We start from the raw sequence: 25,496 nt of genomic DNA on the forward strand, positions 1-25,496 counted from the left end.
AGCATAATCAATTATTACTATTTTAATCTCTTGGATGACTACAGAATTCTTTAGTAGTACCTCCCTTAACTTTAAAAAGAAAAAAAACTGTTTTTTTTCAGGTGGAAGAATACCAGAAACTTACATTTCCATGAGTATGTTTATTTTAACATCATTCTCTTGCCTGATGAATGTAACATTTAACCATTAAAATTTTTTATACATGTGCATTTATAGTTTACATTCTTGTGACCATTTTTCAAATGAGGAGATGGAGGGACATTTTAGGTATAGAGGGACTCTTAAACTTAAATGGAGTATAAAACATTTACTTGGACACTCTGGGGATAAAGAAACTAAAACATTCCTATTTCAGAAGGCTGTGATCATTTGTAACCAGACTTAAATGCCCATTCTTGATTTTAAATCACAAAATATACTCCTGTCTAATTGACTGTCCACTTGGGACTCTTCACTTAACTACTTTCAATGTTTCTCTCACCCTACATTTCATGCTTTTGGTTCAGTTGCATCAGTTCACCTCTATTCACATTGACTCTTTAATTTCCTGACATCTAAAGTACCCTTCATACCCTTTAATTTGATATCCCTGGCATAGGCTATATGACCAGTTGTATTTTATTTGCAAATTTCATTGATGATCTGTTTTGACTCTTTTCTAAATTGATTGGTTTCATTGATAGTCAGAAGGATTCCAGGCTAATGGTAATCTCTACATGAGCTCACAAATTATTCTTCCATTTGTAATTGGATATGTTTATCCTCAGATTTTGTTTTGGAGTCCATATTTACCATGTCTTTATCTGTTTATATTATAGTCACCAAACACATTACTATGGGTCTCCTCTTAACAATTTGTGAAATAGAAAGCTCAGGGAAGATTTCCTCCTTTCATCATCCTATTTTAGGGTAGAAAGATCTTTGAATTTTGGAAGATGACCTAGATGAGAGTCCTGACTCTAATATTAAGTTGCTCTGTGACCTGAGTCAAGTCACTTATAACTCCTCTAATCTTTTTTTTTCTCAACTGTGAAATGGGGTTAATAATAACCTGTATTGCCCATATTACAGGATGGTTTTGAGGAAAGTGATTTCTTAAGACCAAAGCACTATAAAAATGTGACTTTTTATCATACTTATGCTATTTCCTTTTTTTCAAAAAGGAGATAAAACATTGCCGATACATAAATGTGCACACACACACATATTTTAAATTAATGATTTTTTTATACCACAGTAATTTTTCAGTAGATTCTCCTGCCTTGAGTCCTCCCTTGGTAACAAAGAAACCTAGTGAAGAAAAACAGAACAGAATTGTAGAATATGATATTTGGAGCCATCAATCCACCCTATTCATGAAAGGACTCCCATCACCTCTCCAGGTTACTCATTCCAGTTTTGAACTTAGCCTTGTGATACCTATGCCATTTTCCATGTCCTTAATATCTCTGACAGTGACTCCATAGTCATATTTGTATGACTTTTTAGTATCTGAAGATATTGTTCATCTGGGTCAAGTGCCTTGATTTCATCAAGGGCAGTGATACTTAGTATCTCCTTACTTAAACTGTCTATTAACTACTTTTTTAAATTATTTTTGTTTTGTGATTGCTAGTATGTCTGATTGTGGAATTATAGTCAATGAATTCTTTTCAACATGTTTCTTTAAAATATCTGTTCCTAGAAAACATCTGAAATGTGTGACCCTGAGCAAAATCCTCCAGAGTATCCTAATTTCCATAATATTATATTCCCCATGGCAGTAAACAGTGTTCTTCCATCCTTACTCTCCCTGGAGGCCACTGCCTTTTGACACTTCACCATCCCAGGAGTACATTGAGGAGATCCTACAGGAGCCCACTAGCCTATCTATGACCACAAATACTATAAGAACTCACATTGAATTAGGCCTCTGCCTGACATGACTTTGTTAAATTAAACTGGAGCCTTTTGGTGGAAACAAATTAATCTTTTTATTTTTTTTGCTCATTTCCCCAGGAAATAAATAAAGAAAAAAGGAAATTTCCCACTCATTTGAATGATAGTGCTTTCTCCCAGGTGGTTGCCTTTACTTTGCCTTTAAACTTTTGTTTACTTTGGGAAATGTTTCTCTTTTCAAACTAAAGACCAATTTGGGAACAAATAGAAGGGATACAATTAGGATCCTTCCTGATTTCCCAATTACAAGCAAAGAAACTAATGATGCAATGGATAGAGCAGCAGTGCTAAATTCAGGAGGACTGAGTTTAAATATGACCTCAGACACTTGACACTTGAGCTGTGGGATCTTGGGCAATGCAAGTTACCTGCATTGAAGGCCATCTCCAGCCATCCTGATTCATATCTGGCCACTGGACCCAGATGTTTCTGGAGGAGAACATAAGTCTGGTAACTTAGCACAGCAGCCCCTCACTCAAATTCAATTCATGTACATATCATGGCATCACCTCCCTGATGTCATAGTTTTCTTGAGAATGGAGGACAAACATCATCATCATCATCATTATCATTTTTTTCTTTAAAAAAGTTTTAAATTTATTTCCTTTTTTGCTGTTAACTTAATTTTACACTTTCTAAATTGTTTGTTATGACTTTTGATAGAATAACAGATGAGTGTATGGGATTTCTAATGGTTATTATTTGTTCACACCTGTGAAAAAAAAAGAATCGACCCCAGCATACTAATGGATGTCCTCTAGTGAATTAATGAGAGGATATGGACAGCCTAGGTATGACCTTCCAAGCCAAAGTCAGCTTTTTTCTAAATTTGTATCAGTGTCTAGAGGAACTAGTTCACGTAATCAGAATGTATAAAGATTTAGTAACTCATGAGCTAACATGGCAACTGGGGTGCTTAAAAAAACCATAGCACAATATAGAATTCAATCTTTAATAAATTGTTACAGTAATAGAAGTATACAGATCCTTAGAAAGAGAAATAGCACTCTTATCTGATCAGACCATCTGTGGAGGATCAGGTTCAAGTTTGGGTGCTGCATTTTAATAGGAATATTGACAAAATGAAGACTATTCCAGAAAAGGCAACTGGGCTGGCAAAAATTCTTGGAAACATGCTACATGAGGAATGAATGAAGATAGCAAGGACATTTTATTTTAGAAAAGAGAAGATTTGAAGGGAAGAATGATGAGGTTAGATGAGGTTAGATTTGTTATGCTCAGTACCAGACAATAGACTAGCATTAATGAGTGTAAGTTATGAGGTAGGAGTTTTACTCAAGGATGAGGAAATTTATTTGAATGGTTTGCCTTGTGAAGTGTTGAGCTTCCTATTTTACTGGGAGTATTCAGTAAAGTCTAAATAACCAGTCAGACAGGGAAGTTGAAGAGGAGACTCTTATACAGACTAGAAGGTAGGAACAGGCTGAATCAAGGCTTTGTGGTAGAATGGAAAGAACTCTAGATTGGGAATCAGGACCTGCATTTGAATCTGACCCAAAATTCTTTTGGTGCTCATGTGACCTTGAGCAAACCACTGATTCCCTCTAGGCTTCTCCTCATCATTTGTTAAAAATGAGGGTCTAAGCTGGATCATGTCCTATTCCTCAGGGATCTTAGGAACCCTAAATTTATTTTCAATTCTAAGATTCTATTGCTTAATCATAATCAAAAGCTCTTTGTATTGGGGAAAAAATTAATGCACAGTTTTTATATGCTTTGCCTTTAGACTTGGGTGTATGAGTTCCACAACAGCACAAAATATTCTTGCTTAATTATTGTTGGAGACCTGGGACTATGTATTACTATTTTATTTTAGTATTATGTTTTTTGGGGGGAAAGGTAAAATATTTTTAATACATGAAGCAGAATAAAACAAGAGTTCATGAATGAAGATTTTTTAAAAATTGTGGTGCTGCATGTTAGTGAAAACAAGTCAGAGGTAAAATGATCATTCTCTGTCTTCTAACAAAGATGGCAGCATGATATGACCTGGTGGAATTCAGGTCCCCAACAGACATCCTAGTAAAACCCTACAAAAGCACTAGATGGAATGACAAAGAACATCAAAGAGAAATTGTGCAAAGCTATTCCAGATAGTCCCAGATTGCAAAATGAAACTGCCAGAAATTTGTAGAGACTATGAAGGAAGACAAATAAAGTTTGGCAGAAGGCAAAGTATGCAAGCAGCCTAGGACCATAGCAGTACTCAGACAGCATAGAACTCCAGAGGGCAGGGCTTAGTCTTTATCAATGTGACTAGGAAAAATAATGGCATAACCTGGAAGGGCATAGATACACCAATATGTTAAATATTTCTCAGGAACATCCTTGCTTTTTAAGCTGGAGAACAAAGAAGAATTAAGTCATAAATTATATAAGTAATAATATCAGAACTGGGAGTTGAATCTATATGTTCTGTCTCTAAATCTCCCATTATTTCCTTGATATAGCAGCTACCTTCCAACTCAGCATTTTATGGATGGGAGGTGGGAAGTGACTTGCCCAAATTCACACTATAGTTAGGAGCAGAGAAAGAATTGAACCTACCTCATCTAATTCCTTTACCTTGTTTTTTTTTCCTATTACAACTTGTTGCCTTATACCTGCTCCACTTTGGGGTGAATCTCCTTAAACTGATCAAAGTGAAAGCTGGGGGTAGGATGGAACTTGACTGGTCTTTTTGCAGACTAGTTGGTACTCACACCCATAGCCTTACCTGCACTTTAATCAAAACAAGCTGCCTAAAAATCCCATTTCTTCCAAAGGTACACCATTAGGGGGTGGTGCCAATTAGGAAGATGGGGTAATCAAGAGGGTACCAGATTTCCCTTCTTAGGGAGATTCCTTGATCTCCCTATAGATCCACAAACTAGATCAAAGATTCTATGGCATGTTTCCCATCTCTACTTCCCATATAAACAAGTCCTTAGGGTTTATAAACCACCTGTTTTAATTCAAACAGAATGAATTGTCAGGTCAGTCTCAGATAATTTCTTTTGCTTTTTGATGGGAAGACAATGATTTAACTCAACACTTATTTCCCTCTTTATTTGCCAGCAGTATACAAATAAAATGTCTTAAAAGACATTTCACAATATTTCACAATCAGAATAAAGGTGATCATTTAATCCTATTGGAGGGGACAAAGTTACTTAGAGGGTCAGTTTTTTCACAATCTGTTTCTATTCTCTTTGGTTTTATTCAATCTAAAGCAAAGCTCAAAAAGATACACATGAGTGTTGACATTAAATTATTTTGAGAGTCTGGTTTGCATACACAGGAGAGTGTTGGGGAATTCAAACTGTGCAAAGAAAAGACAAAATCTGTGTTAGAGGGGAAAACATCAGTCTTAACCCCTTCTGTTCTCTTTGATGGATTCAATGCAAAAAGAATCTCAGGAATCTTTTTGTTCTGGGACCTTTGATATATCAGAGGCAGGAAAATCAGAATTTTTAACATGTCCAATATGCTTGTTAGCAATATTGATGTAATTTGATTGAGCAATATTGATGTAATTTGATTGAACAAATGTTCAAAAAAATTTCTCCAGCAAATTTAACTACCAAAAAATAAATTGATCCACAGAAGTCCCAAAGAAAATAGATTTAAAAACCCAATATACCTACCTCAGGGAATACAACTGGAAAAGGAAAAAAAAACAGGAAAAAAAAAGAAACAGAAAAATTAAGATAGGACTTAGAATTCTGAATTGAACTGACAATGTTTAAGATATTTTTTGTTCACTTGTTTCAGTTGTATCCAACTCTTTATGACCCCATTTGAGATTTTCTTGGCAAAGATACTGTCATGTATCTCCAGCTCCAATTTATTTTACAGACAGGAAATGGAGGCAAAAAGGGTGAAGTGATTTGCCCAGACAGTAAGTATCTGAAATTGGATTTGAACTCTCATCTTTCTGACTCCTGGTTCAGTGCTCTATGTACTCTACCACCTAGCTGCACTCTTTAAGAAATGAAGACTTAAAAAAAATTTTTCTGGATCTACTCCTCTGCCTCTAGAATTGAACTCCTCTTTAAAACAAAGGAAAACTGTTAAACAAAACCAATCCATAGAATGATCCTGATTTGACAGGGTAGCAACATTTTGTCCTCATATATCTCTGAGTCACTGCCAAATGGAAGGGAATAGTCTTGATTATGGATTTACCAGAACCATTATTGATTTTTTTCAATGACTCAAAGTTTGTTTTCCTTTTAAATCCTTTTAGTAATCTTTTCATTGACCTGTGGGTACTTCTTTTTTTTTTTTTAAGATTTTATTTATTTTGTTTTACAATTTTTCCCTAATCTTGCTTCCCTCCCCTCACCTCCCAGAGAAGGCAGTCTGTTAGTCTTTACATTGTTTCCATCTAAGTTAAATGTGATGAGAAAGAAATCATATCCTTAAGGAAAAAAAAAAAGTATAAGAGATAGCAAAATTACATAATAAGATAATGGTGTTTTTTTTTAATTAAAGGTAATGGTCTTTGGTCTTTGTTCAGACTCCACAATTCTTTCTCAGGCTACAGATGGCATTCTCCATTGCAGATACCCAGAAATTGTGCCTGATTGTTGCACTAATGGAATGAGCAAGTCTATTAAGGTTGATCATCACCCCCATGTTGCTGTTAGGGTGTACAATGTTCTTCTGGTTCTAATCATCTCGCTCAGCATCAGGTCGTGCAAATCCCTCCAGGCTTCCCTGAATTTCCATCCCTCCTAGTTTCTAATAGAACAATAGTGTTCCATTACATACATATACCACAGTTTGCTAAGCCATTCCCCAATTGAAGGACATTCATTTAATTTCCAATTCTTTGCCACCACAAACAGGACTGCTATGAATATTTTTGTACAAGTGATGTTTTTACCCTTTTTCATAATCTCTTCAGGGTATAGACCCAGCAGTGGTATTGCTGGATCAAAGGGTATGCACATTTTTGTTGTCCTTTGGGTGTAATTCCAAATTGCTCCTGTGAGTACTTCTTTAATAAAGATGTACTATGTGCATTTTTTTTCCTGAAACAGATAATAGAAAACTATCTAACTCTTTTGACTACCAGATAGGTAGTGTTGCCTCTGTAGCTCAATACTGTAAACTGCTCTCTCCACATATCAACCATGATGATGGCAAAAAAAAAAAATTATAGCTGGCATTTATATAGCACTTTCTGGTTCTCATAAAGATTTTTACAAATCTCATTTTAGCCTCTCAACAATGCTAGGTGGTAGGTGTTATTATGCCCATTTTTACAGATAGGAAACTGAAGCAGGCGGAGCTTAATTGACTTGCCTGGGGTCACACAACCAGTTTCAAAATTGATTCAAATATTTTTCTTCCTGACTCCAGGTTCAGCATTCTAATCACTATGACACCTAGCATGAATGACAACTTTAGAAGCTTCTACAAAGCTTGTCCTCAAATGCATCCCTCCCCCTATTCCCCACTGGCCCAACCTCAGATGTAATTACATTTTTTAATCTTCTCAGTCATCTTTCCCATTATTGGTGCTGCCAATGTGGATTTCTCTGTTTCATTAAAGGAATGAAAAAGAGACATAGCAAACTATGATTGAGAACATCACTGTCCAAAGAGTCAAGAAAATTGTATCATAGAATTAGGACCTTAGAAGTCTTTGGGTCTCTACCCCTTATTTTACAGATGAGGAAACCTAGTCACAGAAAAGCTAAGTGATTTTCCCAAGGTCACAGAACTAGTATGGATGTTAGAAGAGATTTGAACCTAGGTTCTAGAGTTATTTCTCAAATTTGACAATTTCATTCAGTTAAATTCTACCAAAAAAATAGCATACTTCTGAACTTCAAGGAGCTTATAATCTAATTTAGGAAAGTGTGGGGAATAAGACATGAACTAGAGTAAGAATGATATTTGGTCTAAGGTGATAAAGAAGAAAGGTCCAACATGCTTTTAAAAATTTGAGGGAAAAATTCATATGCAAATAAGGAGGATTTAGGGGGAGGCTCTGAGCTGGGCATAGAAGAAAGAGATGTTCTTTTAAAAAAGGCGAATTCAACTTAAAAAAATCGCAAATTGTTTTAACAGTTGTTTACATTATAAAATGAGTGATCTCTCTTTCTGCGTTGTCTTCTGCTTTCTGTTTATTTATTTATGCATTTATGTATACTTTTTTCCACTTTCATATGATCAGCATTCATATACTGTTTTTCAATCTGACAAACATGTGATAGAAAACCAAAAGAGAAACAGTCCCCACTCTATGGAGTTTGAATGCTATCAGGGACACTTGCCTGTATGCAGACAAGTGCTTATGAAGTAATTTCAATAGGGAATTGGGAAAATGATTGGAGCCAAGTCTTGGTAGAAAATAGGACTGTTTCTGGGATAGCTAGATAGTTTAGTGGCTAGAGCCCTGGGTCTGAAGTCAGGAAGATCCATCTTCCTAAGTTAAAATCTGACTTGAGAAACTAGCTGTGTGACCTTGGGCAAGTCACATACCCTTATTTGTCTCACTTTCCTCATCTGAAAAATGAGCTGGAGGAGGAAATGGCAAACCACTCCAGTATCTTTGTCAAGAAAACTCCAGATGAGAGTTGGACAAGGAAGAACAATAAATCAGACACATATCCCCCTATATAAGGGAATATAAATATAGAGTGAATCAATCCCTACTCCCAAGATGTCTACATTTGAATGAGAGAAACATATATAACAATATACAGTATGAAATTTAAAAATACATATAAATGGAATGTATCTAAATACTAGGTCATTTGGGAAGGGAAGGAGGGCAACAGCAGTTGAAGTTATAAAGTTCCATAAGAATACTTGAGCTGTATCTTAAAGGAAAAGAGGTATGCATGAGAGTTGATCAGTGGTAAGACAGTAAGATGAGAGGGTTTTTGTTGGAGGCACATTGCCGTTGAGTATAGAGGCTTGGTTATAAAGGGTTTTTAAAACCCTTTACAACTACAAAAATATTTTAATTCTAAGGGTAGGTTTCTATTGATTACCCCATGCACTTAAAAGTAATTAATTTTACTAGGTAAGAATTTCCTGATTGGTTTAATCAAGTTTATTGAGTCTACAGGGTCTATATACCTCTTTGAATCCATCAAAGCTTTGTATGACAGACTTGGTTTCATCCTAAGGAATTTCTGTAAGACAGAGAACTGGATTAGAAATTTTGAAAGAGATCTGGAAATGGAGATAGAGGAGGAGGGGTCATACTGAACTGAGCCAAGATCTGGCAACCTTTGGGAATCCAGCAAAAAGAGAAATAGATAGGAGGGCAGAGGAGCTATATCTGAGAGGAGATATTTAAGAAGACTTGGCTTGGTTGATGTCCCAAGTTACCATCCATTCACTGAGAGAAGTGGGGGAGGGAAAGGCCTGTTCTTTTCACCAACTGCCCCTCTCAGTGCTTGAATATAAACAGTCACTATAATATATAATCTGCTGTTTCATTATCCAAATGTTTGCTGTTAACTGAATTTCAGTCACAAAGAGGCCAAGGGTTAACAAGAGAGAGAGAGAGAGAGAGAGAGGTCTAAATGTTAGGAATTTTCCTAACTGGGGATTTCCTGGTTGTAAATTAGGCATGGTGATACATATACCTTGAAAAGGTATATTTAAATTGTTTGAGGCCCTTAGTGCTGGATATTAAAGGAGTGCTTAAAAAAAGTAGATGGCCTCACTACATACATCAGATGACATTTTCTTCTGAATAAATAAAAATAAGAGCATAAATTTATTCCATATACATTTATCAAGTAAATATCTGTCAAAAAATATTAAAATGATAAGAGTAATGGACCCATAAAACTTTCTTGCTTCTCAGTTAAAAGAGATCAAAATAAGATCTGTTATGTTGTATGTTTATAACTTTTTCAATCATTAGTCAATTAATGAGCAATTATTTTTATAATTATAAGCAGTGCTTTCCTATGTATTTTTGGTGGGGGGTTTTTTGCAAGGCAATAGGGTTAAGTGACTTGTCCATGGTCACACATCTAGGTAATACGTGTCTGAGGCTAGATTTGTACTCAGGTCTTCCTGACTCCAAGGCTGGTGCTTTTGCCACTTAACTGCCCCTACCCTATATATTTTTACTCTAGAAGAGAAGAATTTGTAAAAATCCAACCCACTTTTCTTTGGATTTCAGTTTTTTTCTAAAGAGGGAGTTGGGTTAAATGATCGTAAAATGCCTTCAATTCTTAAGTTTTTGAATCATCAAGTGGAATTTAAAGAGTAGAGATTGTTGTTATTCAGTTGTATCCAACTTTTCATGACATTTGGGGTTTCCTTGACAAAGATACTGGAATGGTTTGCTAATTCTCTTTGCAGTCCATTTTACAGATGAGAAAACTGAGGCAAATATGGTTAAGTGACTTGTCCAGGGTCACACAGCTAAGGCTGGATTTTATTTCACAAAAATGACTTTTCCTGACTTGTCTGGGCATTCTATCCACTGAACCTTGAGCCTTGAAATGATCTCTAAGGTCTTTTCCAATCCTCAATCCTAAACCCTGTTTCAGATTTCACCTTAACCTCTTGCCTGGAAAGTGATTGTTTTGAGCATTCTGAGTCTATTATGGATATGTAAACAGCTTCATTCAGTGAAAGTCTGGAATAAACATTTTCTCTCTAAGATAAGTCTCTGTTTGTACAAACCATCTCCAAATCCTGTAGATTTAGGCCAAAAGATGCGACATAGCTTTTCCACCATTGGACTATTTCCAAACCATTTCCCTTTTAAAGTTATTTATGAGTCTATGCACTCTTTTGGAAACCATGAAGTCTTTTATTTCTGCCTGAAACATGACAAGTTTGGGAAACCTTTCTGTCCTCAACCCACTCCAGGATCTTAAATTTCTCTTAATATTGAATCCGATTCTGTCAGTGGCCTTAGTGACTTTCTGGTTGTAAATTAACCACTTTTAAAAGGTGCATTATGTCTTTCAGGCCACTAGTGAAGGATCCTAAAATAGTGATTTATGTAGCAGGGTCCTTGTGGCATTATGGGAGTTTAGATACTGGAAGAATCTGGCAATAAAATTAGGACCAGACAAAAGGCATTGAAACAGCCTGCAAGTTCAGAAAATTCCATTGTCCTGCCAGGATTCCTGTCTATCTTAAAAAACTGAAAGATATCAAAATGTAAAAAAATCAGTAACAATTGAATTCACTGGGAGCTCAAGAGCAGATAGGAGGATCTGTTCAGAGATCTCATTTTCTTTTTTCTTTTTGCAAGGCAATGGGATTAAGTGACTTGCTCAAGGTCACACAGCTAGGTGATTATTAAGTGTTTGAGGTCACATTTGAACTCATGTCCTCCTGACTCCAGGGCTGGGTACTCTGTCCACCATGCCATCTAGCTGCCCCACTTGTTTTCTTCAAACAAGGAAATAAAAAGAGAAAACATAAGTTTCTCATGGATCATCTGGGGACCCTGTCCCTTTTACAGGTGTCTGGGGTCCAGCTAGAAGTTTCTCCCACCTGCTGTTTACATAGTGAGAAGACAAAGTCTGAGGAATCAATACCATCTGTTATTTTTCTGACATTTGGGAAGAGGCAATATGACATTCAGGTGGTAGGCTGACCGAGGCAGCCTACCACCTTCTTGTAAATCAGTGGAGGACTTGCTCAGCATTCTCTAGACATCTTTCATCTCCAGTCATTGACTGACTGAGCTACCAGTCAATGTTCTTCATTCCTGCCACAGATGTTGTAGCAACCTTTTGTGGGACACCAGCCCATTTAGTCACAATTACTATTTTAGGAACCCTACTAGAACAACCTTCTTGCATTTAGCCTTAGGTCTTACTCAATATACAATTTACTTAAAAGCTAATCAGTGTCTTCTATAAATTGAGAGGGCTTGGACTCTAGCTTCTAAAATTCTTTAAAACTCTAAAGCTATGATCTAATCTGGTTTTTCTTAGATGTTTCAAAAATAATCATAAGCTTACAAACCCACACAATATATTCTCTGTCTTTAAAATTTTGGTCTGACCTATAATTTAAATGGCCCAGGGACCTCCTGTTGTGAAAACAAAGCAAAACAAAATGTTCTATCAATTCAGATCTGCAATTCTTCTTCATGGTCTTAGGAAATTGCCCGAGTCATTGAAAGATTCAATGATTTCTTTAGGGGTTCACAATTCATCTGTGGGAAAGGTATCATTGTAACCTGGGTCTTCCTGAAGCTCTCTATCTACTGTACCACTCTTAATCTCACTTTGTATCTTTGTCGTGCAAATTCTTTTTGGAGAAAAAAAAGGAAAAAGTAAGGATAGAGAAAGATACCAAAGTGTTAACTGTTTTCCCTCTTTGTTCTGACCTGTCAGGGCATTCTTCCCTAATAAATCACTGAACTATTTTCTTTCATTAACAAGACTTTGTTTTTCTATGGTACCTTTCTTCTGAGGTACTCGGAGTCCTTCCTAGATATTAGCTCATTCTTTCCACACCCATGAGAGATGAGGTTAAGGGAATAAATATTGTCTCTATTCTAACTGAGGGGGGAAATAGAGACTCATGCAAGATTAGATGTCAGTACTAGAGTCGATACAAATACAACAGGTTTCTAAAGCTTAGTCTTGTTCCCCGTTCCCCACCCACTGGACCACATTGCATTGTGCCCTCCAGAGGTCTGGGCCTTCACTTTAGGTGAAAGTTACTTAGATTCTTTATTTCTTTCTCTTTAGGTATGTGTATGGCTCCCAGGATATATTGATTGACTACCTAAAGAGTTGCTTTTTCATTGGTTTTCAGTCACATTAGTCCCTCACTGGTCATGATTCAGCCAGATCTTTCTGAAGACATGGATCCCATTCCTGAAGTACTTTGTGGCATCTGTGGCCAAGCCCACTCCTCAGAGGAGAACCACTTCTATAGCTATGCGGAGGAAGTTGATGACGACCTCATCTGCCACATCTGTCTGCAAGCTCTGTTGGAGCCCCTGGATACTCCCTGTGGCCATACCTACTGCACACTCTGCCTCACAAACTTTTTAGTAGAAAAAGACTTTTGCCCTGTGGATCGCAAGAAAATCATATTACAGAACTGCAAAAAGTCCAATATACTCGTCAATAAGCTCTTGAATAAACTCATGGTGACCTGCCCTTTCACAGAACACTGCTCAGAGGTTTTACAGCGCTGTGACCTTGAATACCATTTTCAGACCAGGTAAGGTCCTTTTATTCCCCAAATAGTTTCAGAAAATTCCAGCTAACTTGGTCTCCAAATATCACAGGTAGCTGGTTTCAAGTGCATTCAACAGACTAGGAGAATCTGGTGTCTTTTTTTTTAAATAACATGTAGAAAATTCACTTGGAGTGGGAAAACTTTTTAGTACTTTTGACTTGGACCCAATATAGGAAAAAAAGCAGAGGAGAAAGGGAGAGAAAGAAGGAGAAAAAGAAGATAGATGGAGACAGACACACATGCAGAGAGAGAGAGAGAGAGAGAGAGAGAGGTTGAGCAAGAGTGAGAATTTTAAGAATAATAGAAATCTTTTTAAAATAAAGTTGGTTTGCCCTTAGATCACAGTCAGTCTTGATTCCCCCTGCCCCCACCCCAATTCAGCTTTCCTTGTAAGAAAATAACACTTAAGCAAAAACGATACAAAGATTTCCGCTGAAAAATGTATGTAACATTCTACCAGCACCATCACTACCATCTCCTTGGGAAGGGGAATATGCATCATTATCTGAAAGAGATAATTTTATCTCCAGATTCATTCCCCTTCCCCTTTTCTTTTTTTTTGTTGTTTAATGATTTATAAACTTTATAAAATGAGCAAATATGCCTCTAAAAGACTGATCCCGTCAATTTTCCTGAGTTTTATGTCTGAGAATGATAACCTATATCTTAGTTTTAAAAAAATGAAGTTTGGTCCATAAATAGTATTTACCTTATAGGAGAATCATAAAGATTCATGTGACTATTTTTTGAGGTAGAGAGGGATGGCTTCTTCAATCTAGCTGAAGGAAAAACTAAGCTGTGTTCTGAGTAATTCTCTATGTCTGGAACAAAGTTTTCCCAGAACTTGGTCTGAGTAATGTGATGGATGTACGGGCCTTTGCTGATGTTGATGTGTGAGTTCACTCACTAGTGATGTTTTCTGGCCAATTATGCTGGACTGTTGTATTCATTCATCGGCAACTTTGAATCCTTTATCAGTGTGATCTCCAGGGCAAGCACTGTGTCCGGTCCTGCAGCATACTCTGTTTGGAAAGCTCATGATTCTCAGCAAAAGTTGAATGATACTAAATGATACTGATCATTTTGGAGGAGGATGACTTTTATCTATACTCCCTCAGTTTTAGAATTGACTCAATAAGAGACTTGCTTTGGAAAATCATATGATGATAATGATATACATTGTATAACTCTATATATTTGTATATGTTTTCCTAAACCTATAATTTCATTGGTCCAGTGTCTGTCACTTAATAAACATTTATCGACTGACTAACTCCCAGTTAATATCATGGGTGCTTGTTCAGTGATTTATAGTCTAAAGTGCCTTAAGGGACTTGAGGGATTAAGTGACTCATTGACAACACTATGAAGGAAGTTCTGCAAATACTATTATTATTATTATTATTATTATTATTATTATTTTACAATTGAAGAAACTTAGGGTTAAAGAGGAGGTAAGTGGCTTGTCCTTAGTTATATGATCAGTGTCAGAGGCAATATTTCAACACAGAATTTTCTGATTCTCTCTACTACAACATTCTGACTCATTATAGTTATAGGAATCCAGGTTCTATATCTGTATTCACGGGTATCATGGGCCTGAATATGAGCAGGTATCCATCGGATGACATAGGATGATTCTGTAGGATAGAATTTGATGATATCTGGCTTATTTGTTGAGGGATTTTCTTTAGGAAAAGAAGTTGGTTTGCTGCCATGGGGAGGGGAGGATAGAAAAATATGGAACTCAAAAGCTTGCAAAAGGATAAATGTTGAGAGCTCTCTTTTAATGCAACTAGAAAAAAATAATAAAATGGAAATAAAAGAGTAAGCTTTAACTTGAGTACAATTCTAAACTATCATGTGCTCTCCAAACAAGATATGGCTACCAATTCACTGTTCCTCCCAAGATTTGTAACCTGATACAAGATTACCTCAGTAATCTATGAAAGTTGCAATCAGGGATATAGTTAATCATTGTCCAAAACAGCTTGCTACGGAAATTGCATTGAAAGGAACATGAAAAATGAATGAACACATACCAATTGAATAAAACTCACTGGAAAAAAAGTTTAAATATTTAGCCTAGTATTTTGCATGATATTAAAAAAATACCAAGAAGCAAATTGAACCTCAAAATGGATCTGGATCATTCCACTTTCATCTACTTTAGAGCTCTTTCCCCAGAAACACTAATAACAAATATTTTGGGTAAGCAGTGGAAAATTATTAACCTCATTTTACAGAAGAGGAAATTGAGTCTCAGTATAGAATCACACAACTGAGCAGCTAAGCGGTGCCATAGTGCATAAATTGCTAGATCTGGAGTCAGGAAGACTCATCTTCCTGAGTTCAAATCTGGACTCAGACACTTACCAGCTGGGTGATCCTGGGCAAGTCACTTAATCCTATTTGTCTGAATTTCCTCACTTTATAAAAGTGAGCTATTATTATCATTGGGTTTGGAGTCTGAGGCTCTGAGTTTGAATCCTGCATCTGCTATATATTAGTTTTTCTTCCTTTTTTTTTTAAAAAAATTATTCTAATTACATGCAAAGATAATGTTCTACAATCATTTTTATTAGGTTTTGATTTTCACATTTTTTCCCCTTTCTCCCTTCCTTCTCCCTCCCCTCTGATAGAGAGCAATATCATATGGGTTATACATTTATGACTACCACATATTGTTTTAGAATCCCTTTAGTCTCTGACCATAAGTTTTTGAACCAGGTCTCAGACTCATGTTTTCCACTCAGAGAACAAAGTCCTTTTAGAAAGAAAGGTCTCTCTGAAGTGAGTTGTTTGCCTATGTTTGAAGCCTCCCATATTTCAATTTTCTAAGTGGTTTAGAACCAACATTTATTACAAGATGCCCTAGTCATCACATCCCTGTTCCTTTTCTTTTCCAGTAACAGGGTGAGGGAGGGGTGGCTGTTAAGGATTTGGGGCTCATAGACTCCTTGATCCCTTTGGTTCTTGGACAAATCTGTGAGTCCTTATGCTCCCCAGTCTTCTCCAATCTACAATACTTCTACTTGCTTAAGATCCTCACTGGGGATCATCAGAGGATTAAGTTATTAATTCCTCTCTAGCTCCTTGAACTTGAAAAGCAGGAGATTATAGGACTGGATTGTTTTCTGAAGCAAAATCCGCTTACTTGGGAACAATCCTGTCTGAAGGTGTTGGATGAGGGTGGTAACTTGTCAGTTTTTTAAACATTTTATGGTTTTAATTTATTAAGTGTAGCTTTTGCCATTTAAAAAAGGTACATCAGGAAGGCTAAGGTTTCTTGAAGTTGGATAGAAAGGGAACATTTTGAAAACCACTAGTGTGGGTATGAATATGGATTGTGAACCAAAAGGATTCTTTTTAGTGGAAGCTAGAATTAAGGGCTGCCCTAGAAAACTTGGAACTGCTGGCTTTGAACCTTAGAACCTGGAAACAGATCTTGAATATCCTTACGTTTAAAAAAAAAATCCTAAATAAAGGGAAACATTTTATTTTACTTTCTTTTAGCCAAGTACTTTATTTTTCTTCCTTTAAAGCAGACCCCCCCCCCCATATCTTGGGGAGGAGGGACTCTGTGAAATTGAGGGGGAAAAACATTCATTTTTTTTTCAGTAACTTTTGTTATTGAATTATCATTGTATTGTCATTATCATCTAGCTCTTTAAGAATGTCAAGGCACTTAGTAAATATCTCACTTTATCTTCTCAACAACCTTGTGAGGTAGATGCTCTTCCCTCTTCAAAGAAGGGAGCTTTAGCAGACTGCCAAAGGGGTCCACAGTACAAAATAAAAAAACAGATTAAGCAACCTCTGCAACCTATATTTGAGAAATATATTTGCCCTCTGCCAAAGCCTCTGTTGGAGACTATTGATGGGGCCATTGTTAATGGGAAGCAAAGTCTTTGAATCACTTGTTTAGGTAGTATGTTAGCTGTGAAACAAATTCTGCTGCTATTTTTGCCAGGAATCTTGCACTTAGTAAATAGCTTTAATCAATGGACTTTAGGTGAAGTGGGTAAAAACTATACTGCCTGCTTAGAAGTAGGGGTGCAAATTACTTCTCCTGCAGAGGGGCTGACCCGAGGGCTATCCAGCTACTGTTCCTAGTTCTAAGACCCAGAACTCTCCTGAGGGAGCTCTGAGACTGTGAGCTACTGTTTGGGAACGTTTAACTAATTCCTCTGACCTCTGAACTCCCTCAAAGCTCACACACCGTCGCTGAAGGGACAACTTGTAAAGGACTTCCAATAGAGATGGTTGGCTTCTTGATCAAATAGCAGCCTTCCCCCACTGAGAGCCCTTGTTATTACTTGCAGTAAGGGGAGAAGTGTTTAAGTCAATCTAAGACACCTCTTCACTCTGGAATCTCTCCTTTTTTTTTAAGGGTGGGGGTAGAGGTTGTGCTTTCATTTCACTAATATTAAGAAGATATGTAGTGAAACTAAGACCTTGGCTGTCTGACAAAATTCCTGTTGATATGGTGTTCATTGAATAATCACAGTAGACTACTAGGTTCTGAATAAAGATACAAGAAGATCATACAAAGATGGGATTGTATCTTTGAAGAAAAGGCTATTTTTTTTTCATTTTAAAAATTGTCTCTTTTATTATCTTTTGGTTCCTGAATATATCCCCTCATCCCCATACACTGACAGCCCTTAAAACAAAAAATAAAATAGAAGAAGAGAATAAGCAGTTCAACAAATTTAACCAACACATCAACTGAGTCTGCCAGGCTGAGTTATACACTCATCATCCCTTACCTCGCAAAGAAGGTGGGCTACATGTTCTCATTTCTTTGGAGACAAACTTGGTCATTATAACTATACAGTGAAGAATTGGCATGTTAAAAATATGAGAGAAGAGGCAGCTAGGTGGTGCAGTAGATAGAGCACCAGCCCTGGAGTCAGGAGTACCTGAATTCAAATCTGGCCTCAGCCACTTGATAATTGCCTAGCTGTGAGACCTTGGGCAAGTCATTTAACCCCATTGCCTTAAATAAAAAAAATGAGAGAAGATAAACACATCCTTTGCTCTATCAGTAATATATAAATTTGGCACTGGACTAGTTAATAAGATAAGAACAAATATCTTCTTCATTCCCTCCTTTAGTAAGCACTGTGCCCAAGAAAAATGGAACCAGTTGGACTTTAAGAGACTATCAACCTTTTGGAGCTCTAGGTTACAGAATAAAAAATGAGCAAGTCTAGGTCCCTGAGTCTAGCTCTATGGGAGTCAATTCAGAAAACATTTTCCCCCTTAATTTTCTTTTTCTTTTTGCAAGGCAGTGGGGTTAAGTGGCTTGCCCAGGCCACACAGCTAGGTAATTAAGTGTCTGAGACCACATTTGAACTCAGGTACTCCTGACTCCAGGGCTGGTGCTTTATCTACTGTACCACCTAGCTGCCCCCCCCCCTTCATTTTCAAGTGAGTCTTAGAGAGACCTAAGAAAATCAACTTGCCATGTTGAAGCCCTTTTTCTACCCCCCAAAACAGAGAGGAGCATTCCATTAACTTTGGGGATATGAAATACTACCCATAATATAGAAATTAGGAATGCCATTGGTGCTATATACTCAGGGAAACTAGGTATGACTACCCCAGTGGGTGAGACTTCCAGCTACATGATATTACCTGGCCTGGCTTGAGTAGAGATCCAAAGCAGGGATGTGCTGAGTCAAGTTGACAGAACAAAAGACAATGTTCATTTGGCATTAGTGGGCCAAGCTCGTGAATGAGTTTTTGTTTTTTGCTGGTGAAGCAATGAAAGAAAATGTCCTTTAGTAGACCAACCACAAGCTTGGGAAGAACGAGATTGTATGTCCCTTAGGTCACCTCCTACTAACTATATAGCTGGAATGTTCATTCGAAAGCAAAGATTCTGAAGATGATAAAATCAGGTTTGATCTAATTTTACTTATGTTCCAAAGGGGAAAAAAATTATCAAAGAGATGGCAGTCCTCTGCTTTGCCCTAATCAATAATATGTACAGTTCAGATGACCTATTTTAGGAGTCAATCAATAAACATTTATTTAGGACCTACTGTATGCCAGTCACTCTGCTTAGCACTAGAAATACAAAAGGCAATCAAATGGGAGAGACAAACATGAAATAAGTATATACAAAGGAATATATATATAAAAGAAACACAGGGGATATTTAACCAAGGGAAGGCACTGGAATTAAGAGGACTGGGGAAATTAGAAGGTGGAATTTTAGTTGAGACTTAAAGGAATGCCAGGAAGTCAGTAGTTGAAGTTGAAGAAGGAACAGTTCCAGGAGAACTGAAGTTGAGGAGAGGGGACAACCAAAGAAAATGTCCAGAGCTAAAAAATGTAGGGTCTTGTTTGTGGAATAGCCAGAAGACCAGTATTACAGGATTGAAGAGTATCCAGAAAAGGAAAACCAGGGTTGAAGAGGATCTTGATAAACTGCAGAGAGTATCCAGAAAAGGTAAACCAGAATGAGGAAAGGTCTGGAAATTATGATTTATGAGAACTGGTTGATAGAACTGGGAATGAGAAAACTCAGGGGAACATAAAGGACTATCTATCATTTGTGAATTTTGGGTTGTTATTCAGTCGTTTTTCAGTTATGTCTGGTTTTTCCTGATCCCATTTGTTTTTTTTTTTGTTGTGTTTTTTTTTTTTAGTAAAGACACTGGAGTGCTTTGCCATTTTCTTCTCCAGTCATTTTACAGATGAGAAAACTGAAACAAACTGGGTTAAGTGACTTGCCCAGTGTCATACAGCTAGTAAGTGTCTGAGACTAGATTTGAACTCAGAAAAAGAGAAATATTCTTGAGTCCTGGCTAGGCTCTTTAAGTGCTATGGCACCACCTAGCTGCCCCTGCAAGGTGAATTAGATTTGTTCTATTTGGCCCAGGGAAAACAGAAAAAGGAAAAATGGGTGGAAATTATAAAAAGACCAATTTGGACTTGATGTATAGAGAAACCTCTAACAATTAGAACCATTGGAAAATTAGATGTCTCAAAAGATATCAGCTTTCTGTTCATTGAGAATATTCAAATAAAAGAGTGAAGACTCTAAATCTGTTTTCATTCTACAATTTGTATATATGTCTCAACTAGAGTTGATGATCTCTGAAACCCCCTTTTTTTCCCCTACTCTGTGATTCTGTGTTCACTTTGCTTCTCAGTTGCCTCTTTCTACTTGTGGAAATATCCAGGGAAATTTCTCTGAGTATAATTATTATTATAATTATTATTATTCCCTATGTCACAGGCTTGACCTTGAAGATTATACTTGAAGAGATTAGTTAGAGTCTTTTCTTAGTGACCAACACATTTTTTTTTTAAATGGCTCTCTAGTTTGGGTTGAGGCTAAAAGGGAAATGAGGAAGTGAAACCAGAAATGACTGGACAATTGCAATAGATTCCTGTTTGGTCTCCCCACCCATTTGGTCTTTAGTGACCTTTGAGGTCCATTGGAGCCAGCAAGTGTGATGGAGCATCCAAATGAGCTAGGACAATCTTGGGCTGTGTTAAAAGTGACATAGTTAAGGAGGTGATGGTACCCTCTGCTCAACCATCTTTAAACCTCACCAGGAATTTTTGTGTTCCACTCTATATACCTCAGTTCGAGGACAGTGATAAGCCTGAGAAATCTGGAGGACAACTAGGATAGCCAAGGGCCTTGATTGTATATTTTATAAGGATTGTTTGAGGAACTAGACATGCTTAGTCTGGAGAAGAGAAGCCTTCAAGAGACATGGTAACTGTCTTCAAGTATCTGAGGGAACCTAACATGGAAGGAGGGACTCAATTTGTTCTCTTTGACCCCCCAGGATAGATTCAGAAACAAGGAGTAGAAGTTGCAAAAAGCCAATGTATTTGTGATGTCCTAACAGGTATGAGAAAGTGAATGGGTTCCTCTCAGACATGATTAGTAACACCTTTATGGAAGTCTACAAAAAGAGATTGGATGACTACATTGTTGAATTTGTTATGGTGGAAATTTTTTCATTTATGTATTAAAATAGATGGATACAGAAATACCTTCTATCAAATTCTATGGGGTTTTTTGGTGACTGTGAAGTCTTTTCTCGCTCAGATCCATCTTCAACACAATTAACAAAGTACACTTTCCTAAAGTACAAATATAAGTTATTCCCCCTACTCAGCAAATTACAGTGTTTATTATTTGATTATATCTAGGATACAATATAAACTATTCTGTTTGGCCTTTAAAGTTCCTTTCTTTTCTTGTGTAAAAATTAATTTGTCCTTTCCACTAGTTTTCTCTGCCTATCCTAGAACAAACAGTAAAACCAACCGAGCAAAAATATAGCTCTCATTACAGTTATATAGCCTAGGAAAGTAAATTCTTACATTGGTCTTGTCTGAAAATGTATGGATTTGATTCCACGTCTGAAATTCTTTCCCTCTTGACTACCACTTCTTGGCATCCTCAGTTTCATTCAAGACCAAGCTCAATGCCATCTTCGTCAAGAGACCTTTCCAAATTCCCCTAGCTTCTGGTGTCTTTCTAAACATGTCTGCATCTTTTGTATACCTACATAAATGTGTGTCGCCTCCTTTGTTAGAATGTAAGCTCCCTGAGGACAGATTTTATGGAACTTTTGTCCTTACATACTTGGGGTTTAGCATTGTGCCTTTCATATAGTTAGTAAATAAATGTTGGTTGATTTGATTGAATTGGGGGATTGGGTTTTCTGACATAAAAGGCAATATAACAATTAGAAAAACATGACTAGCTTCCATTTTCATAGTTCTTTGTGCTTTCCTAAGTGCTCTCCTGTCCATTAACATAATTCCATTCTCATAAAACATGCTAGGGTTGGTGGTGTATTTTACAGATTAGGAGGAAATTACTTGTCCAAGGTGAGTGATAGAGAAAGGAGAAGAATCCAGGTCTCATAACTCCCTTTGGAGGGATCACTGCCATTCCATACTGTCTTTCCTGCTATCATTGTTGTAATAAACATTGAGCATTTTCCTTTATTCCCAGATAATTGGGGAATAATATATAGATATTTGAATCCACATTCCTAGTAGTCATCCTCATAAGCTTTGTCTCCTTTCCCTATGAGCTATACTTTGTTATGACTGCGTAATTTTATGCTTGTTATTAATAGAACTATTTATCCCTGTGCTGACTCAGTTCAACCAAGTTGGCAAAGTCAGTTCAACTTGAGTTGGCAAACTGGATTCCAGTCTCATTTCATGAGTCTTGGATGCAGGAAGGACATTCCCTACAGGTAACTGGTTATATGACATAATCAAACTGGAGGTAAACAGGACCTATTATCTCAATGAATCACAGAATCATGGAGCTGAGGAAAAAATATCACTTGGGCTGCTGCCTTTCAGTTATATATGGTATTATTTCCATTTTGTCAGATGAGGCAATTTAGGCCAGAGAAATTATAGGATTTTCTTGGGGTCAGATAGTAAATGGCAGAATATTATTCAATTGATTGGTAAGGAAGGAGAAATTCCTGTGATTCCACTGACCATCAAATACTCAATGTTTTGTTGTGTTGTTGGAACTTCTGGTTCCCTCTTTATCAGCCAGCAAGATAGAAACACATTTTTCAAAATTAACCTATTTTTGTCTTGTATAGCTTTTAAGGTATTTTAATTGTGCAAGTCACAAAAAAATAGAAAGTAAAATGATTCCCAAAACACAATGGTTATTTTCATACCTCCAGATCTTTGCTTTGGTTGTCCTCCCTGCCTGATATGCTACCTCACTTCCATATATTGGTTTTCCTCTCTTCCTTCAAAACTCAGCACAAAGGGGCAGCTAGGTGGTACAATGGCTAGAACACTGGTCCTAGTCTCATGAAGATGTGAGTTCAAATCCTTCCTCAGACATTTATTAACTGGGTGACCCTGGGCAAGTCACTTTACTCCTATTGCCTCAAAAAAGAGGAAAACTGCATAAATCTAACCTTCTAGAGAAGGCCTTTCTTATTCACTTCTAGCTATTAAATTTTATGTGTTCTATCTCTGTCTTCTATGTATCTAATGTTGTCTCATAATGTGAACTCCTTAACGACAGAGACTTTTTATTTATCTGTTTGGGGAGAGGGATGGGCTTGTTCTGCTTTTTTTTGTAATGGCACCTCCAACATTTAATTCAGTGACAGACATAGGTTTTGTTGTTGTTGTTATTGTTGTTGTATCTTTTTAGTTGTGGCTGACTGTTCATGACACTATTGGGGGTTTTCTGGGTAAAGATATGAGTGGTTTGCCATTTCCTTCTTCAGCTCATCATACAGATGAGGAAACTGAGACAAACTACTGAGAGTCACATTAATAAATGTCTGAGACTGGATTTGAACTCAGATCCTCCTAACTCCAGGGCCTGTGAAGTAGATGCTATCATCTTTTTATAATGAAGAGTCCTGAGGTTCAGGATCATTTAACTGAAAAGTGTGTGAGGCAGGATCTGAACTCAGTTCTTCTTGTGTTAAGTCTACTGTGCCTGGCATAACACAACTAATATGGTGGATGTTGGTCCTGTCTTCAAATTGAAGCTGTGCACATCCATGCAGATTTCAAGCCCCCAGGGAGCTTCACACACACACACACACACACACACACACACACACACAGCATACAACACAACACAATGCCACACACCACACACACTACACACCACTCACACACACACCACACACATCACACACATACCACACACACCACACATACCACACATACCACTCACACCACACACATCACTCACACCACACACCACACACCCTACATACCATACCACACACACCACATACACCACACACCCCAACCCCCCACACCACACACCACACCACACACACACCACACACATCACACACACACACCACACTTGCTCTTTTAATATATGCATTCACAGATTTCTCTTAAATATGTGTGTATGTTGGAGATCTGATTCAGTGAGCATCAATCTCCAGGGCAGTGCCACTATTCCCAGGCATTGCGGGCAGGAGCCTTGCTTGGGGAAGGTGCAGCGTGTTGCAGAATTCCTTCTCTGCCGCCTGCTTCCTCATGTGGGGGGGGTGCCATCCTCTCCTGATAGCCCATCTGCTTCTGGCCAGTGATGTAAATGCACCAGCTGCTTCCAGAGAGCCACTCTGCAGGCTGCAGGAGGAAGAGGCCGGTCGGGCATGGGCTGTTGTGCAGCCTGGCCTCCGCATCTTCAGCCGTCTGAGAATCAGACTGAGTAATCCTCTTCCAGGCCGGGGAAGGGTTTGGCCAGCGGGGGAGCTGGAAGGTCTGTGTCCCCACGGGGGCCGGATAAGAAAGTGGCCGGGGAGCAGGCACGGAAAATGAAGGCTCTTCTCTTACTGGTCTTGCCTTGGTTAAGTCCTGCCAACTACATTGACAATGTGGGCAACCTTCACTTCCTATACTCAGAACTGTGAGTACTCACAGTGGCTGTGTGTGTCTGTCTGCATGGGGGGCTCTGGGTCTGGGGCTCCCTGGGCTTGTGCCTGCATCTGGATCGGATGTCTCTGGAGAGGGAGAAATCCGATTTCCACAGCAACACCTCCTGCCTGCATCTTAAAGCAACATGGCGATGAAACAAATAAACCTAATAATAATTAAAATAATAATAATAATAATCTATGTCTGATTTAACAAACAAAAAAAACTGAAAAGGTCTTAATGCAGGCAGAGCTCATTCAGCAAAAATTGTTCAGGTTCCGGTGCCACCTTTGCTTTTCCTTCTTTGTCCATTTAAAAAAAAAATGTTTAAAGTGTTCTGCCTTTTTTCAATAGAGGCATCTCTTCCTTCCGTAAATAGAACCAAAGGGAAGGAGAACACAGAATCTGCATGTGAGCATCTCTCTCCTCTCTAGCTTCCCTCAACTGGTTCTATTTGATAGGGAAGATGCCTGCCCAAATACACATCCTCCATCCTTGCAGGAGGAAGACAGCCTTGTTTGTTTTCTAGAACCTTAAAAAAAAGGATCTATTCATCTTTTATGAGAGAAAATGATTCATGGAGCAAACCTCAAGCCCTGCTATTGTCTGAGGCTGGCTGTTGGTAAGCTTTGAAGGCAGGTTGCAGGAGCCATGCTCCTGGCTTCTAGCAAACAAATAAATTGTTCTTCTAAGGATGTTTCGGCTGTTTGGAGCGCTTTTAAAAATGCATTTCATTTGACTAACCGATGGGCTCCCAACAACTAGGAAAACCATCATATGGACTCAGAGGGGATGTAAAAACAACTCCAGTAGGCTCATTGGCCATGCAGGCATTTAGTGTCAATGGGTAATTTTGAACAGGAATTACAAATAGATGACAGGTCCATCCTGGAAAAGATTATTCTATGGTCACAGTGAGTAAACAT

The 25,496-nt window shown here is 37.7% G+C and overlaps 1 protein-coding gene across 5 annotated transcripts in view; it reads left to right on the forward strand.

Moving 5' to 3' along the window:
• Positions 1-25,496, forward strand: part of LNX1 (ligand of numb-protein X 1) — a 229,492-nt gene that overhangs the window by 90,050 nt on the left and 113,946 nt on the right. For 3 of the 5 annotated variants that reach the window (XM_074229423.1, XM_074229420.1, XM_074229421.1), the window contains exon 3: positions 12,648-13,128. In XM_074229423.1, coding sequence (XP_074085524.1) covers positions 12,737-13,128 — 392 coding nt within the window. In that variant the 5' untranslated portion in view covers positions 12,648-12,736. The other 2 variants (XM_074229422.1, XM_074229424.1) reach the window with 2 other exon arrangements.

This window comes from Macrotis lagotis, chromosome 3 (assembly GCF_037893015.1).
Source record: "Macrotis lagotis isolate mMagLag1 chromosome 3, bilby.v1.9.chrom.fasta, whole genome shotgun sequence".
NCBI lineage: Eukaryota > Metazoa > Chordata > Mammalia > Peramelemorphia > Peramelidae > Macrotis > Macrotis lagotis.